Source organism: Pituophis catenifer, unplaced genomic scaffold (genome assembly GCF_029215685.1).
Source record: "Pituophis catenifer annectens isolate HBS135680 unplaced genomic scaffold, rPitCat1.0.hap2 SCAF_3, whole genome shotgun sequence".
NCBI lineage: Eukaryota > Metazoa > Chordata > Lepidosauria > Squamata > Colubridae > Pituophis > Pituophis catenifer.
The window spans coordinates 74,175,120-74,194,351 of NW_027256883.1; the positions used below are offsets into that span (position 1 = coordinate 74,175,120).

At 37.6% G+C, this 19,232-nt stretch overlaps 1 protein-coding gene across 3 annotated transcripts in view; it reads right to left on the minus strand.

The window, feature by feature from the left end:
- MYLK4 (myosin light chain kinase family member 4) overlaps positions 1–19,232 on the minus strand; it is a 101,264-nt gene that overhangs the window by 17,138 nt on the left and 64,894 nt on the right. For all 3 annotated transcript variants that reach the window (XM_070940737.1, XM_070940738.1, XM_070940736.1), the window contains 5 exons: positions 9,732–9,798; positions 8,215–8,632; positions 5,200–5,474; positions 2,681–2,786; positions 1,686–1,779 (listed from right to left, as the gene is read on the minus strand). In XM_070940737.1, the coding sequence (XP_070796838.1) occupies positions 1,686–1,779; positions 2,681–2,786; positions 5,200–5,474; positions 8,215–8,632; positions 9,732–9,798 (960 nt within the window). The remainder of the gene's footprint in view (positions 1–1,685; positions 1,780–2,680; positions 2,787–5,199; positions 5,475–8,214; positions 8,633–9,731; positions 9,799–19,232) is intronic.

Genomic DNA, 19,232 nt, shown 5'->3' on the forward strand with positions numbered 1-19,232 from the left:
CTGTCGTTCTTTAGGTCTCTACTCAGGTAGACATTACTTCTGCTTCGTCTGCTGAGGTAGAAGTACTTTGAACTACTCTAGAAAAAAACCAAAAGAAACCTACTTTATATTGTTGCTCAGGTGAACTCTCTATAATGGTTAAACTGGCAAGCTGAATGCTGTTCAAGAAAAAGACTAGAGAAAGCAGTTGAGGTGTGTCCAAGGATGAAAACAAATATCTTAAGGTCTTTACAGGAAATAGCAGGAGAGAAAGGTATGAGTTACCATATTTTTCGGAGTATAAGACGCACCTTCCCCCCCTAAAAGGGGGTGAAAATTTGGGTGCGTCGCATGTAGCCCCACCCACCCACTGGCCCCCACCCTATGGCCTCTGCCTCCCAACAATTTACCTCCTTGCAGCAAGCAGCAAGAAGAAACAGCCCATTTCAGTTCAGCACAGCCTAATTAGCACAAATTGATTGTCCGCTGGCCTCCCGACTCTCAGCTGTTTTGCACGGGGCCTCTGCTGCTTGCTGCAAGGAGGTAAATTGCTGGGAGCAGATTTTTTTTACTTGTGCTAATCAAGCTATGCTGAAGAAAATGAAAGTAAAGCAGGCTGTTTGCTGTTTGCTGTTTGCTGTAACGAGGCAAAATTGCTGGGAGGCAGATGCAGAGGCAGATTTCTTTTTCTTGTTTTCCTTACCAAAAAAGGTAGGTGCGTCTTATAGTCCAGAGCGTTTTATACTCCAAAAAATACGGTAAATCCTGGGCTTGCTTGCTTAGAGAGATGATGAGAGAGAGGGAAGGAGGGAGGGAGGGGGAGGGAGGGAGAGAGAGAGAGATTCTGTGTTCTGCAGCAGGCTGATCTTTTGAGCATATACAATTTCTTCTAATCTAAAATGCAATACCATATCTAGGAGAAGAATCAATCTTTTGGGTTTCTGTTCTTCCCTAGTTCCTAAGAATAGGATTAAGTTTCCCGAATAATGGAGAATTACAATTGTGGCTCACCTAAGATCGGATAGTCTCTTTCAACTTGAAATAACTCCTAAAAATCTCATGGGGACATTTGCTTTTTTTCCCCTTGACAACAATGTAGATCTGGCTTGCCATTTCTGCCTTACGAGTTTTTGTTTTTTTACTACTTAAATCTACTTTATAGCATGGTATTCCTATATGGCTTCCCACCCAAGTATAGGGTATGCTTAACTTTCAATTCCAAAGCAGAGTGTTGAGGTACTCTGCAATGAAGCAGAGTAAATTGTTGTTGGAGAAACGAGCAAAAGCTGAGAAAAGAGAGTAAGATTTTCTTCTTAAAATAATAATGTGAAAGAAATTACAATAAACAACCTTGATTTGTGACCTCTGCTTTATAGATTACCTAATTTGATGTGGGGAGGAGGGAAAGAGATTGAAGTGGAGATTTCAAAGGCTGCTCTTTGTACAAATAGCTAAGATCTTTATATCACACAAAAAGCAGGAAAAGTTTATCCAGGTGAAACCAAGTCAGTAGATAACAAAGCCCACAGATTGCTCTAAGGCAGGGCTGTCAAACTTGCAGCCCGTGGGCCAGATGCATCATGCACTAGCCACACCCACACCCAGTTTAGTTAAGGGGAAAAAAAGTCCCAATATGTCATGTGATGCTGCTGTGATGACGCGAGTTTGACATCCCTGTTCTAAGCTATTATTCAAACCCCACTTACTTTTTCCTTTAAGCTCCTGGCTTTTATAATTTTGGCTGCTAATTTGAGACCTGTCTCCTTTTCTTCACATTTATGCACCTGGCCAAATCGTCCACTAGAGAAAGGAAAAAAAGCATAATTGAATTCAGGTCTCAGGTGACTTTTCATTTCATTTATTTTGAAGTTACGACAGTCCTAGGATTAGGAGAATCAGTTGCCCTGACCCTGCAAGGCTGATCTTATATACTTGTTAAAACATTATAATAAAAGATTTAGGAGATCAACATGATTGCTCCTATTTCCAGAAGAGAAGCAAGAAAAATGAAATGCCCATGGCCTTGGCCAATGGTTTCTGACTGGTCGCTTCAGTAAATGGGGTGCTGGACAAAATAGAGCTTTAAGACCAGCAGACTTTCTGAAGTTCCCAGCATTCCTTCTCGTGAAAGTGTCATACCCTGAGGCAGTGGTGAAATCCATTTTTTTTACTACCAGTTCTGTGGGCGTGGCTTGGTGGGCATGGTGTGGCTCGGTGGGAGTGGCAGGGGAAGGATACTGCAAAATCTTCATTCCCACCCCGCTCTGGGGCCAGCCAGAGGTGGCATTTGCCGGTTCTCCGAACTGCTCAAAATTTCCGCTACCGGTTCTCCAGAACCTATCAGAACCTGCTGAATTTCACCCCTGCTCTGAGGTAGAATTTAGAACACTTGTTCATTTTTAGGATAGGATACGATAGACCACTTATTTGAATTGTGAATTGATTGGTAATTGGAAGGACTTCTTGAATTGGAAGACCACCAGAATAATCCAGGTCCAGAAACCATCAACTTTCTGTTCAGTCATCCATTTACAATATGTAAGCCATTGTTATTTTGGACTAGGATAGCTAGTTTATTGCTTCATCCAAATTACACTACTATTTAATTTGCACTATAGTAATCTAGGAAGGTATCCAGGGATAGGTCTGATTATTTTAAGAGATTCTGCATTGAATGAACTATAATTTTGGTTCAACTTACCCTCCCAAAAGTTCGTTCTTGAAGATTTGATAAAAGCTACCAATCCCAGCTCTTTTTGCTTTGATCATCTTGTGGTCAAAAGGAGCAGGCGTTGACGGTATGTTATCTGTAAATAATAAACACAAAATGCCACATCCAATATGAACTAATAATTGAGAGACACTCATGTTTATGTGGGTGGGTATGCATCCCTTTGAGGTAAGGTTTGATTGCTGGCAACTGCCTGGATAAGATTTCAGAAGTAGTTGGCTATTGCCTGCTTCCTAGAGCTGAAAGAGAGGGATTGCCCAAGGACATCCAGTTGGGTTTCTGCCTAAAGCGGGATTAGTACTCACCATCTCTCAGATCCTATCCTGCTATCTCAAAATTATTTTGTGTGCCTTTTCAGTTTTCGTTCAGGTATTAAATATAATGAGAAACTTCAAATCTCTGTTTTCCCTTCGTTGGGATCTCAGTCCTGTGCATTGTTGTTGCATGGCAGCTTTCATTTTGACTGTTCAAAAGATACATTGTTTTCTGGAAATCTCAAGATCTGGCTTGGAACAGGTTCCCTCAAATTCTATTGTGGTTGATTCTGACTTGGTGGGTCCTAAAAGAACTTTGCAACAGTTTGAAAATTTGAAAAAGATCATGTTGATGACATAGAAATACATGCTTGTAATGCGGTTGCAGGCTACAGAGAGCTACCTATTCATCTTAATAAAGCCAACCTTCATTGTATCCAAGAAGTATGAACATGGAAAAGATGAAATGAAACAACTATAAATTGACACCTTAGGTATCAGGAAGTCAAAATGGATTGGATACTTTCAGTCAGAAAACCATACTTTTTAGTCTTAAGGACATGAAAAACAAGAAGAAACAGCTTTGCTTTTATAATTAGGAAGAGCATAGTAAGAATTGTACTTCGTTACAATGTAATCAATGATAGTATCAATTAGACTTCATGGGCAATCCCTTAATATGATAATCTTTTAAGTTTATGCTCCAATCGCCAAGGCTCCAATGAAATCTTCATAGCTAATACTGTGTTGAAACAATTAAAATCATGCCTCTATAAATGGATATCACCAGATGAAGTATATAGAAATCAAAGTAACAATATTATGGCTAAAAGGAAGCAGGGAGCTAAGTTGCTTTCGAACTGCTAGGTTGGTAGAAGCTGGGACAAGTAATGGAAGCTCACCCCATTACGCGGCACTAGGGATTCGAACCGCTGAGCTGCTGACCTTTTGATTGATAAGCTTATCGTCTTAGCCACTGAGCCACCGTGTCCCTTATTTTATCTCTATCTTGCCTTTATTACTTTATAAATAAGGCAGTAAACATACCTAATTACTGTTCTTTTCTATTTTCCCCAAAACAATAATCTCCTGGGGTGATTTAGGCTGAGAAAGAGTGACTGGCCCAAAGTCACACAGTTTCAAGTTAAGCTAAAACAGACAAAGAAAACCAGTAAATTTCCAGTATAATCTTGAACATATACCCACCATCTTCAAGGAAAATATCAGAAATCACACTGAAGTACTGAGCCTCAATGATTAAAGACCCAGAGGAATTACAAATAAACTTAAAGAAATGGTTGAAGGTGAATGTGAAAAGAAAGTGCAAAAAAATGAAGAGAAAAAAGCAAACTGGAAACTACCAAGAAAAGAGAAGCCAAAGCCAAGGAAGACAAAAATATCAGGAAGAAACTTAAAGAGTTTCAGAGAGCACTTGCTAGAGGAGCCATGAAGGCCTTGGAAAATATACTCAAATGCCATGAAGTCCCTATACCTACAACGATGACAACTGTGTGAGCAATCTTATTCCTGGGACACTGCATGGAAGTGAAAGTTGGACTTTAAAGAAGCAGGATTGGAAAGGAATTGACATTTTTGAACTTTTGGTGTTGGAGAAGACTCCTGAAAATACTGTTGACAGCCAAGAGAAGAAATCAATGGATCATCAAACAAATCAATCCAGAGCTCTCACTTGAAGCACAAATGACCAGCTTCAAATTATCCTATTTCAGACTCATTATGCGAAGCCCAGCTCTCTAGAAAAGGCTGTAATGCTGGAAAACACGGAAAGAAAGAGGACAAACAATAAGGTGGATAGATTCAGTTTCGGTAGCAAATGGTGCACCTTTGGGAGACATGTAAGAATAGGTTAGGAATAAATTGTCATGGAGAAAATCTCTCTGTGTTGTCAATAGGAGCTGAAACAACTTGGTAGCACATTTAAGTAAAATTTAATTTAATATTAAAACAACTTGCTTCTATTTCTGTGCGTCTAGCAAAGCCCAAACCTTATAATCTGGCAATCAAATAAATCAATAAAAAAATTAATGGCGAGAACAGACAAAAGAACAGGTAGCACTAAAACTTATTTGTTTTCTCATTCTCAGATGGGATTTTCAGCTGGTATAGCTAACAATCCAAATGTTAATTCTTCTGTTAACAGAAGAATGTAGACAATGCATTTGTTTTGCTTGCAATTAGTATATTATTTCATATATTTTAAAAGCTAAGTTGTACCAATTATAAAATTATCTCCCTTTGAAGCTTCTTGCTTCACTTTGTTCTTGTTGGCAGCTGTTGATTTAGATGCAACTGTTTTTCCAGGTAAGACAAGTTCTGTTGTTTTTGGTTTAGCTGCTTCTTTTGGTTTAAGTCCACCGCTGGCCTTCACTACAAACACTCTGCTCTTTTTGTTGACATCTTTGAGAAAACTTCCCTCGTTTACGCGACGCTTGCTGCTGCTGGCTTGCTCATCTTTCAGAAAGAATGAAGCTTTTTCATTTCCTTTATGCCTAGATGAGAAGATGTAGATTATTCTAGTGTCAACTCTGGAAGAGTTATGGAGAAATATAAACAGTCCAAATGATCAGAAGCATTTGTTTTTAGAGTTCATGGTTTATAAATGAATACATATTTTGTTATTTTATCATTCATTCATTCATTCATTCAATTTATTGAGCTGCCCATCTCACATACTTGATTCTGGGCGGTTTACAAGATTAAAACACAAACAGTACCAGACAACTAAAAAAACAATCCTGCAAACATTTAAAACAATTAAACTATACAATACAATCAAAAGGGAAAAAAATAGTCAACTTAGGTTAATAATAATAGTTTTATGAGTTTTGCACCATCATTACTGTATCTGATTCCCCAGGCATGACGGTAAAGCCATGTCTTCAGGCTGTTTTGGAAGGCCAGCAGAGGTGCAGCCAGTCTGACCTCCGGGCCCGGGGGAATGATGTTCTATAGGGTGGGTGCAATGAAAGAAAAGGCTACCCTCCTGGCCTCCATCAGATGGCATTCCTTTGTAGGTGGATCCCATGTCATGCCTCTTCTGTTGGTCTTGATGGGACAAGTAAATGTAATTGGGGAGAGTCAGTCCCTCAAATAGCCTGGACACATGTCATGTGGGACTTTATAGGTTATCCATCACCTTGAATTGAACCTGGAAGTAACGTGGTAGCTGAGGTAGTGTGCAGAGCAGAGATATAACATGTGCAGCCCTATCTGTCAACATAATTACCCTTGCTGCTGAATTTGCACTACTGAAGCTTCCAAATGTTCTTCAAGGGCAGCTCCATTGAGAGCACATTACAGTCATCTATACAGGAGGTAACCAGGACATGAAAGACTGAAGCATAAATCCTCATTTATGTGGGGAATTGGTACAGCTGGTTTTCAGTTAACGACCACTTGTTCAGCGACTGCTTGAAGTTATGACAGCACTGAACAAGTGGTAGTTATCCCCAGCCCTGGCAAGCTTGGCAACTGGCTTGCACTTACAACAGGTGCAGTGTCTCACATCATGTGATTACCATCTGTGATGGTTTCCCACAAGGAAATGGGAAAGCCAGCAGGGAAGGTCACAGGTGACTCTGGTAACACTGCACTGCTCATCGCCTGCCTTCTTGCATTTATTTATTTTATTTATAATATTAAATTTATATGCTGCCCATGTCACTATTGAAGCAATTCTGGGTGGCACATAAATTTATATCCTCATTCCCCAGATTTTGTGCATTCTTGTGTGACCTGTGTTGGGCCTCCCAAGATATCCCCCGGCCTTCCCAGAGAAGTCCTCTGTGGCACTTCTGGGCTTCTTATCTGAGTCGCTCTGTTTCCTGGCAATGGCAACTGGGAGTGCCAGGATTGTGGTTGCTAAGTGATGTGATCACATGTCATCACATTGCCCATCATTTAGTGATGGCAATCCCAGTCCCAATTGCTGTCATAACCTGAGGACTATTTTTTCACTGCCAACAAAATGGCAGAATATTAGAACAGGAATAAGTCTTGTGGATATATGAGACAAATCCCCTTCCAGCTAAATTAGGAACTTAGGCAGCAGGCCATTACCATTACCTCATAAGCTTCTATAATATGTTGGGTTCTTCATTATATATGTGCACAACGTATTATGGATTCCCATCTAACTTACAGAATATTTTTGAGGGAGATGGTTTTGGTTGAATAGAACCATTCCATTTCCGTCCAAAACTTTAGACTATGGTATATAGTTCTTCTCTTCTCTAGAATTCAACATCTATCAAATTATTGTTATTACTAGATTTCATTATGGACAGGAACATTAAGTCTTTCTATCAATTTCATTAGTTTCTGTAAGAAACTGTCAAAATTCTGTCAAAATTTCTATAAGAATGTTTTCTTTGTTGTCGAAAAGTTCTAAACCAACCTAATCCAACAGGAAGTTTTCTTATGAATGTTTTGTCTTTCTGATTCCAGGTTATGTCAATGAGATTGCATAAAAAAAATTTCCTTGTACAATAAAAGCCAAGACTTGAGAGGATTATAAGTAATACAAGACCAACATTTGGACCAAGTATCCTACAACATGTTGAACAAGTTTTGTACTTGTTAGTTAGTTAGATTTGTTAGGCTAACAATTATTTCAACATCTGCTCAAGCCAATTAGAAAAAAAGTGTTAAGTTGGATATTGCATTCTTTTTAACCGAGAATGCCAAGACCAGAAGGTCAACACTACAAAAAAGGTGTTTGTAAAGACTTAATAGTCCAGGCTTGTTTAATGCAGGAAATTCAAAATAAGAACATTCTAGTCAGATGGCTAACCTGTTTCTGCTTCACAGCTTTTAATGAGAGGGTATCTAAAATTACACCAAGGAATTAATTCCTTTGTCAGACTATCCCCACATTCCATATATTTCTCTTAATTCTTAACCAAAATTTATCTATCTATAAGTTACCCTTTGACTTTTGCCTTTGTTCATCTGATACTGTTTCATCTGATACTGTTTCAGAGCTACTGTGTTCATCCCCTCAATAGTCTTTTTCCATGTTGGAAATAGTTTTTTTTTTTAAAAAAAAAAACCAATTAAATGTTGTACAGTGTATTCTTGTGTGTGGATTATCTTTCATCTAATGATCCAAAGTGATTGTGTGTGTGTGTGTGTGTGTGTGTGTGTATTACAAATCCATCTTCTACAGTTCAATAAGTACTGCATGATCCCATAAATCTAAAGGGAGATAGTCTGGTATTGAAAACATACTTGATATCTGCATCTTCTATCGATTTTTTTCTTTGAGATGTTTTTTCTGATACTCCTGCTTTTTCATCCCTGGTAATATCTTTTCTTTTGTCATCTTCTACCACATTTCCTAGACTTCCTTGAGATCCATCATGCTTCTTCACAAGTCCTGGATCATCACCTTCTGTATCTGGGTTATTTTGACTTTGGTTGGCTTCATTTGCATTCACTTCCACTGGACTCTTTCCTGAGGTCTTCTGCAGAGAACTTTTCCAACTGATGCTATGACGTCTCTCTGCACACTCTTTAGACTCACAAGATTTGGGGGAATTTCTCTGAACAAGAAATGTGTTTGGCTTCCCTGTATTCTCCTTGTTGAGTTTATGGACCTTTTCTGTATGAGAATGTGATTCTGACTTCTCATCAGATCCATCTAGAACTAAGAAGAAAAAAATACCAATGATTTAAGTGAAAAGAATACTTATGCAACATCATTCAGTTATTCACACTGCAGAAACTTCTTTTCTCTTTTGAAAGTCAGGGACTTTCCACTTCTGATGTGAAACAGTCAACCACTAAGAGTCTAAATATATTATAAAGATTATATTCTTCTCACTCAAGGGTGCTTCTAGTTGAAGGATTCTGACCACTGCTATTCATTGCTCTCCTGTTAAAACGTTTCCATTCATTTTCCACATGTGAAAGCATCACTTCCAAGTAGCATAGAAATGCAACCCAAATGTTACAGGGAAGCAGGGAAGAAAATGTAACTCAATAACAGACATGTTGCACCTAAAATGTACAGTTACGCCCCAGATAAACTTTATTAGTATAGTACAGTATATTTACCAATTGCAAAAGAAGGCAGAAAAGTATTCTTTTCATCCTTCCTATTTTAAAATTTTTGGAACCATAAAAAAACTCTGAAAGGAAGCTTTATGTGGGTTCAAAACTTTAAATTCATTAATTTAATTTTATTTACTTAAATTTATTGGTCACTCCATTCCAAAGGACACTACAGTTAATATACAGTTAATTTGTTCGTCCTCATTCAGAAAACAGATTTTCAGATGTTTGTCTGATATTTTTGGCCATTTAAAAAAATAAATTATATATTGTCAGTTGTATTAACTGTAATTCCTTTGTTCTACGGAACAAGCCCTATTGTAGCTCAAATCAAGGATTCTGTTTGCAGTGAGTAACACAACTTCTCAAAAATTTGGCAAACAAGTTATGGCAACAGACAATTAAGGGGACACAGTGCTTTTAATATTGGTAAGTAACATGGCTGATCTAGTTACAGGAATGAGGTTATGCAATGCTGGCACAAGAAAAATACAACTAGCTGATCTAGAGGGATAGACTTGGCACAAGTCCCATGGGCAAAAAGCCAAGGTTAAGAAATTTTATCCCAGAATGCCCTGGGGTGAAAAACCCTTTTTTCAATTTGACAAATCATACTCTCCTTGTCTAGGGCACAAAGCTGCAAAAACAATACCACTTGTGCTAGTTTTGAGAGAAAGAAAGAGATATCTAACCTGAGGAATCGGGCATTTTTTTCTTTTTTATAGATTTTGTTCCCTTTGCAGTAAGATACGACTTTTCCTATGGGAAAAACAAGCAAACAGGTCAAGGTTTCATAACATATTTCCTTTGTAAAATGTTGCATTTCCTTGTTCTAAGCACAGATTTTCCATGACTGCCAATCAAAATCGAACTTTGACAGCATCTGTAATTATTTCCCCTTTCTGTCACCATTTATGAAATTCTTTCACCTGAATTTTGTAATTACACAATATACTGAACTGTCTAGGGCTCCCTTAAAGAAGGAATTCAGAGTCCAGTCCCTGCTGCTAAATAATGTTTATTTCTTGGAAAGGTCTGTGCTGACTTGCATAAGCTGTTGTGTATGAAAATGTACTTAAGATTTTATTCTTATTCAATATTTGGCCATCATGAAGGTATAATTTTAAATCTGAAATACTTAGTGAAATGTTACATCTTCTTTCCTCCTGTCATTACTAGCTAGATAAATTATAGAACATATTTACATTCCCTAATGAAATTAAGGTGAGCAGAATTCTATGCAGAGCTACTGAAAATAAAAGCATGAAATAATGAATATGCAAACCTACTGAAGATGAAAGCATGATAATGAATTTTGATACTGAAATAAAGTAAGCCAGTTAACTTTTAAAACAGTTGGTCTAGAAGTCTGTCTTAGGGATCCACAGAAATACAAATTCTTTTGAGGAAGCGTGCCTTTCCAGACATCTCTTTCATTTTTGGGGGATGGTTTTTAACATGAATATGTAGTCAGTGTGTACTATAAAGTTATCTTAACAAAACCTAATTTTAAAAAATTGACACATCTTATATGTACGGCAACGAAAATGGTTTTCCAACAACTATATTTTGAATTGCATTCCAAAACCATATAAAGCATGGACATAAGGCTTTTTTCTCAGCTGAGCGCCATATTTAGCTTTGGATATGAATACCGAGAGAAAATTCCCCCCAAATAGGCAAAGCATGCACACATACATACATATACATATATATCATATTAAAAATTGCAATTTGGAATCTACTTCTGAAGAGGCTTTCCAGGTGACTATGCAAGTTTTGCAGACATACAATAAATCTTTTTCAAAGCAATATCGATCACATCCTAATTATCTCATCCATGTTATCACTTTCAACACAGCCCTTTCCACACAGATGCCAACTGTAAGTAGCATGTTTCCAACACTAACCTATCTTCACCTTCTCCTTGAGAATGGCCAATATTTTATCTAGTTGGTCAATGAGACAGTACTAAACATGGCACTAGCTGCCTCTATTCCTGCCCTTGGTTTTTACTTTGCTACAGTTTGTGGAATGTTTTAAAAATATCTGACAGCATCTGCAGTTGCGGATGGTTGCAAGGTGAGATAAGGAGATGAGATAAGAAGTGAATGAGTCAGTGGAGTTCTTTTTTAGGACAATTGTTTTTGATAATTCACATAAGAATTAGACCATATGAGAATATTCTGGTATTTACTGTGACCATTTATCCACTGCTAAACTTAGAGATTTTGATAAGTTCTTCTATCCAACTATTGTAGAGCTGGTATAACAATAACAGTCCCATTGCTGCTGGGATATTTCTTAATCGCTAATAGGAGTTAAGACTTTTTTTTGGGTCAAATTAAACTCCTGTTGCTATTACAAATGTTTCCACACGCATGTTCCTTGGCAACTATACAGAAGTGATTTGGGGAAGTCTTCATCAGATATGATTCCGTTGAATTATTCAAACTTATCCATCTGGCTGGGCATTTTCACTGATACAGTCCAATAAAATAGCTTCCCTTCTTTTTCTTTATTTTTTTCTTTTTGTCCCTTCTAATCTGGCACACAGTAGGGAACATTGGGATCTAAAGTTGATCTTTCTGCCAGAGTGTTAAGAGTAACAGCCCATAATAATCCAACATCTAAAATCTAAGACATTTTCACAGTTCTGTGAAACAGATAAACATTCCCATTATTTAAAATAAAAACAGGACTGATCTAAAAAAACGTTTTTACTCAGAATTGTATCATTTAAATTTATCATTCTCCCCTTTTTAAATGTAAATTTTAATTTGTTTTTAAATTATGGGGTATTTTAAATTTGTCTCAGCCAAATTATTTAATTCATTTTTATTCTATTTTAAATTTTTTGTATTTATGTGTTTTATTCTGTGGCTGTTCACCACCCTGAGTCCTTCGGGAGTAGGGTGGTATAGAAATTCAATAGAATAAATAAATAAAATAAATAAATAAAGAATGAAGGTGATTTAAAACTAATAGGTAGCTTCTAACTCTAATTGTTATGGGACACGGTGGCCCAGTGGCTAAGATGCTGAGCTTGTTGATCAGCGGTTCGAATCCCTAGTGCCACGTAATGGAGTGAGCTCCAGAGGTGGGTTTCACTTACCTTTGTTACCTGTTTGTTCATGCGTATGCACGCATAAGCAAAACGAGCAAGTGCGCCACTTCTGCGCATGCAGAGATCATATTTGATGATGTCCGGGCGGGTGGGCGGAGCCTCCGCTGCCGCTGCTACCAGTTTGCCTGAACTGGGGCAAACCAGTAGCAACCCAGCACTGGTGACCTCCCATTACTTGTCCCGGCTTTTGCCAACCTAGCAGTTCGAAAGCACGTAAAAAATGCAAGTAGAAAAATAGAGACCACCTTTGGTGGGAAGGTAACAGTGTTCCGTGTGCCTTTGACCACGGAGATGTCTTCAAACAGCACTGGCTCTTAGGCTTTGAAACGGAGATGAGCACCGCCCCCTAGAGTCGGGAACGATTAGCACATATGTGCGAGGGAAACCTTTACCTTTAACTCTAATTGACACTGATAACTGGACCATAATTTAAGACCGACCTTAAACAGACAAACAGAATGACCATGGGCGAGCCAAAAAGCAGTGGGGGGGGGGGGTAGGAGACTTTTGACTTCCTGCCAGGTTTCCCATTGACTTCCCTTGTAGGGGAAGTCACCATGGGCATCACAATGGTGTACCAATTTGGCAGCACTGAAGCAGCCACAATTTTGCCAAATTTCAATGCCATGGAAGTTATGGACCCTGGATTTGGATACATTCTGTCAGCCCACTTGAAGTATATCAATTCAAAAATTGTTGCCCTACGATTCACCATTTCACCCAATTGAAGATTGCAAGCAATCAAACAGACACGAGAGTTTGGGTGACTGTGGTTATCAGTGAATTTATAGTATACCTTGTTTGGGACTACTTTTTCTGTAGTCTTCAGTGCTTCAGTGACATCTAGAGGACGCTTGTATGAATAAATTTCTCCATCCCAAAATTGCACTATTAACTAATGGGGGAAGGGATAGATCATGCCTGGATTAATCCCAGACAGTTCTTTCATATAAGCATTCCATTTTCAAAAATAGCCAACCAGAGACTTCTGAGCTAATCGTCTCCTATCACTTGACCTTCCGCTATTTTGTTATTTCAGGTAAACTGGTCATAATGATAGCTGATAAATATTAAATCACTATGCAGTTTAAAATTGCTGACTGGAACTAAAATAATAGAGACTCCAAGATATAAACGGTATATCTTCAACTTTTTGTATGAAAATGCAAAAAAGATTAAAAAAAATAAAAGGAAACCACTTATAATTGAAGCCCTCTCTTTGAACCTTACCACATTTTATTTATTTAAGAGTCCCTGAGGATTGAATGGTAGATAATTTACAGGTTTAATACAAGCAAATGTATAAATGAAATAATTAAACTTTAAAATAAATTAATCTGAAAACAAATTAGACAAATAATCAATTTTAAAAACTACTAGGCACAGATATTAAAATAGCAGTAATAAAATTAATTATAAGCCCACATTTCAGCAGAAAATTAACATTAAAAATTATCCTCAGTAAACGTGCATAAATCCAAGTTACAAATGTTTCAAGCTGTAGCATCCATACAAATGCTGAATAAGAGAAGATCCGCTTCCAAGTTAGACAAGCTAAAACTGAGCTTTACATAATTACCATGGCAACTTCCCCACTGAAAGAATGGTTAAAACAGCAAACACATGGAAAATATTACTTGCAAAGAAATTAACTGTGATTTCCCACTATAAAAGGGACCACAAATGTGAAAGTGTGCATAATTATGTTAAAGAGCTACTTAAAAAAAATTTTTTTTTTTTAAAAAAAGAGATTTCCAGAACTGGGTTGAGGCATTCACATAGTGGATGAATTCATCAAAGAGGCATTATGACTGTTTCCCATATATAATGAGGACCCAAATTGTTGGGGGCAATATGCTGACTCTGTAAACGGCTTAGAGAGGGCTGTAAAGCACTGTAAAGCGGTATATAAGTCTAAGTGCTATTGCTATACATTAAAAATATTTTTTTCTCTGAAAAGATTTTCAAGAGCTGTCTAAATAGTTTGTTTCCCAAATATTTCCTTCTTCCACAACATCCCCTCCACAGTGGTCAAACAATATTGATAAATCATGGAGGCACAAAATACCATTATACAACTCCATGAGAAATGGAGCATTATTTTTTGTAATGACTCTAGAATTCCTTCTCAGGGAATATTCATCGAAACTCCTTTTTGCCATCTTTTCAGAGACAAGATCTGTCTTTGATAGTGAAACCACTCTGCTTTAGAAGGGAATCGTTTCTAATAGCTTTTTACATGTAATTAATTACTTGTAATGAGGGAAGCATATTCATTGGAAGGGGAATGGAATGGCATATTTCAGAATATAGACCCAGAATTTATGTTTGAATGTTTGAATAGTCAGTTTAGGCTTATACCTTATTACCAGCTAACAAACGTTTGTGCTATTTTGTATGACTCTGAAGAGTGTGTATTTGTCCCAGAGAACTGACGTATCAAGGAAAAAGCTAAGCTAGAATTCCAATTTTTTTTTGCCCCGAGACTTCATTTTATATCAGAAATAGCTGCTTTTCTATTGAGAACCATGGTGCACTTTCTGAGTGTTTCCCTTCACTCTAATCCCCATCCTTGGATCCTTTAGATTAGAGTACACATTCTCTCAGGACTCCCATCTTCCACAGCTAGCCTCCCCTGCTACTAGAGACAAGGTCATTTGAAAGCTGGGACAGGCTGCTATATAAAATATTTGCTTTCAATTACCACTTTCTCTCAGATGCCCCAATCTGGCAACCGTAAAGCAGGTTGCCTTCAAAGGGGAACCAGCATTGGCCCATGATGAACAGGGTCTTCTTTTTATAAGCCCTTTGGCTGTTCTTTCTGGAGCATAATATTTGCATGGATTCTTCTGAGAGCAAAGTGTTCTCAAAGCAATCAAGACAGAAAATCTACTTTTAAATGTCATGCCATTTTCATTCCCATCTACCATAGCCTGGCCTGATGGTTGGACACGATTACTTGAATAAACATGTTCTGGAAAAGGCAGGAGTTAGAGGTGAAGGCAGCTTTAGACATAAATTATCATACCATTAGCAGCAATTGGGGATTCCATCCAAAATTAACCGGGAGGTTTTATGAACACCTGACTTCTTTTTTTAAAAGAGCCATTTGAATCACCTCTTTATGCACCAAGTCTAATCTGGCAGTGTTATAATATTCAACTTCCTTCTTTTTTTTAATTCACATATTGAAATTCTTTGATTTTTCCCTTCTGCCAGAAGCTCTACAATGAATGTTTTTATGAAGGTTTAATCATAAAATTCTGTTCAACATTCTATCCAACAAGGTGCAGTTCATTAGTGAGAAAAGTAAGGCAGGAAAAACCAACTCCATAAGCATAGAATAGCTTAATAGTAGTAACTATGAAAGGATATTGCTTTCCTAGTGGGTTGCAGCTGCCTAAAAAAAAAGCTAATGCAATCCTAGGCTGCATCAACAGGGGGGATAGCATCAAGATCACGAGAAGTAATAGTACCATTCCATACTGCACTAGTGAGGCCACACTTGGAATTCTGTATCCAGTTCTGGTTGCACAGTTCAAAAAAATATGTTGACATCCTGGAAAGAGTGCAGAGAAGAGCAACAAAAATGATAAGGAGTCTGGAGACTAAACCATATAATGAATGGCTAAGGGAGTTAGATATGTCTAGCCTAATGAAGAAAAGGATTGGGGTGACATGATAGATGTTTTCCAGTATTTGAGGGGCTATCACCGAGAAGAGGGGTCAACATAGTCTCCAAAGCATCCGAGGGCAGGACATGAAGCAATGGGTGGAAGCTTGTTAAAGACAGATCCAACTTGAACTAAGGGGAAACTTCCTGACAGTGAGAACAATTAATCAATGGAACAGTTTGTCCCCCAGAGTCGTGGGTGCTCCATCTCTGGAGGTTTTCAAGAAAATATTGGACAGTCATTTGTCCAGGATGATATAAGGTTATCTGCTTTGGGTAGGGGGTTGGACTAGAAAACCTCCAAAGTATCTTCCAACCCTGTGATTCTGTAGTTCTGGTCTTTGGTCCTTTATGATTCCATCAGATTGACTCAAGCACCAAAGTGAATTGTTCTATGTCTTCAGCTCATCTGCATTTATTAGACTCTGTGTGTGTGTATGCATGTGTATATGTGTATTTCCACCAACTATACTGTCTGTGTGTCCATGTGTATATGTGTATTTATAACAACTATACTGTCTACAGTGACAGTAAAGTGCCCTTAGAGAATTATTGGAATGTGACATTCAGTTTTTATAGCAATCCATTAATAACTACATTAATAATTGCAAACTATATTAACTGTTACGATTAATTGAGTAGTGATTTCAGACTGTTTAATATATAAGTCTCAACCAATCAAATACCATGGTTGTTGATATACAAGTACTTTCATGATGCATTCATATTTTACCTTAGCTCAGAGATAATATCCACTAAAGAGGATGATGGGATGACAAGATTTAATAGGACCTTTTAAGAGGTTCATAGTATGTCCTTGATTGTCTCTATGTATTAACATTTATGTAAACCAAATCGGTCCTGTGACTACTATACATAAGGACTTTGTGGCACTATACCACAAAGTAAGCAAAAGGCATTGCAAAAGTATCCCAGATTGCATGAATTGTGCTTGGATAAGTACAATATTGTGTTTGGATTTTGTGCAAGTACTGTCCTTGGACAAGACTAAACACATATTGTCCTTTTATGTCTTGCATACTCAATGCTCAAATTTCAATTCATTATCTAGAGACTATCCTTACTGAGAATTGTCATGGCATCAAAGCCATGCATGTTGTTAACCACACTCATGGTTTTTTTTCTCCATTCATTCAATTTATTTCCCATCTGGGATTTGAAGGCAATATTGATTAGAAGAAGAGTCTCATTTCATTTTATCCCCATAATAACCTTGTGAGATTAGTTTGGCTAAAAGAGAGTGGCTGGCCCATGGTCATCTACTGACAGCCATGGTTAAATGAAGACATCCACCTGGATTTCTCTAGACTTAGTATAACATCTTATACAACAATGGCTCTGAATTCAATGAGTCAATCCAAAAAGACCAGAGAGATTCAGATACTTTAAGGAACTTTTCTGAAGCTCCTCTACCAATCTTATTTTTTAGATCATGAATCAGCAACACGGAGCTCATAAGCATCTCCCTTTGCATACAGACAGCATGTTCTGGGTCCTCAAGACAATTAAAAATTAAGTTAAAATGTCTTTTTTAAAAATGGGTGGCATACTTTTCTTATCTCAGGATGGTTTGAAAAGGTTCTCCTGCCATCCCATCAAGGTAGATCAGAACAGGAAAACACTTCATGCAAAGACGAGAACTCTACTTTACTAAGAGCAGTGATATAACCTTGCAGGCTTCTTTTGTCCTTTTGCCTCCCTCCTATAACCCAGGGAGTCAAGGAAGAGCCTAAGTCTCTTTGTGACACTCTCTCACTTCCCTGGACTTAATGTCCACACATGGTGTTTCCCCAGTGGCCTCTGGGTTTCTTCTCTAAAATCAACTTTATAATTCTCTATACCTCCCATTCTCACTTTAACCATTCAGGTGAAAGGATTCTCAGAGAGAACATTTATAGTAGTAGACCAAGTGCAACTGGCACTCTAATTATTTTGATAACATGTTAAAGCAGTCCTTTATTTGCCCAGACACTTTAAATAGGGAGGGTGTTATGCTATTTTATTGTCTTGTATTTTTTTTTCCTTTAAATTGCATGTCTATGGTGTAGCATTCTGGAATCCCACAGGGTAATGAATGGTTTAGGGGGGGAAAAAAACCCAAAGAACTGTTCGGCTACTAAAAGTGCCATTTCTGAAAGAATATTGAACAATCACATCTAAGTGGAGCGCTCACCAGGGAAAAAGAAATGAAAGAAGTCCATATGTCTTTCTCCAGCCCCACCACATCTAGCAGAAGACGCAATTTTACCAAAATCTAAACTTCACCCAAATTAAAAAGCAAAACAAAACTGTCCATGATTTGTCTTCTTTTAAAGGTTTCAAGGATGCTTTTGTTTGTTTTGAATCATCAAGAAGTCCCTCTGAATATACACTAAGCAGTGGTGGGATTCAAATTTTTTTTACTACCAGTTCTGTGGGTGTGGCTTGGTGGGCGTGGCTTGGTGGGTATTTACTGGTTCTCTGAACTATTCAAAATTTCCGCTACCGGTTCTCCAGAACTGGTCAGAACCTGCTGAATACCACCTCTGACGCTAAGCACAAAAATATAACTACTATTGAAAGGAGACAGGTCTCTAACTGCAATCCAGTTTGGAACATGTCTCCAAATGTTCAGTAGTTCCGTTGGGAAACCGCTGTTTTTTCCTCCCTGTGGAGTGAATGATGAGATTCTAATTGCCAATTGTATTCTGAACAATAGTAAATACCAATCCTTAGCTTGACAGACAGTCTCTGCAAAAGAAGCAGACAAGCCCAGCTGGGAAGCATTAGACAGAAACTTTCACTTCTTATTTAAGAACTGAATTATAACCTGGTTTTGCTTAACATTATACAGATGCATGTTTAGTAAATCCAGCTGTGGTTTATTGGATGGAGCCAATGATTTTTTTTTCCTTTTTGAGAATAGCTAAATTGGCCCTGGATTCTATTAAAATGCATTTTTACTGCCTACATTAAGCTTTAATTGTGTTTCATGTTCGCGCAGACCTTTCCCTTTTATATGGACAACTGGAGTGATTAACAATAACATGCCAGAACAAATGCAATAATATCCAAAACAACAAATCAAACAATAAGAAAAATTACCGGAGAGCAATGCTGGAATAGTCTATTCTCCATGCTGATAGGAATTGTCCTTTTTCCCATGTTGATAATCTACGTTTCTTTATCTTTTATTTCAAGAAAACAGAAACAATGGGACCAGTATTTACATCACCATAACAGAGGTGATGGAGACCAATAAATTAAAAGTTATAAAGCTTGATAAGTGGTTCATTTGCTTAGATGAATAGTTGGAGATGATAGAAGTCTTCCTAAGGAAAAGTCAACAACTAATGACCCTTTACTTTACTAATTCCAACTTCTACCAATTCT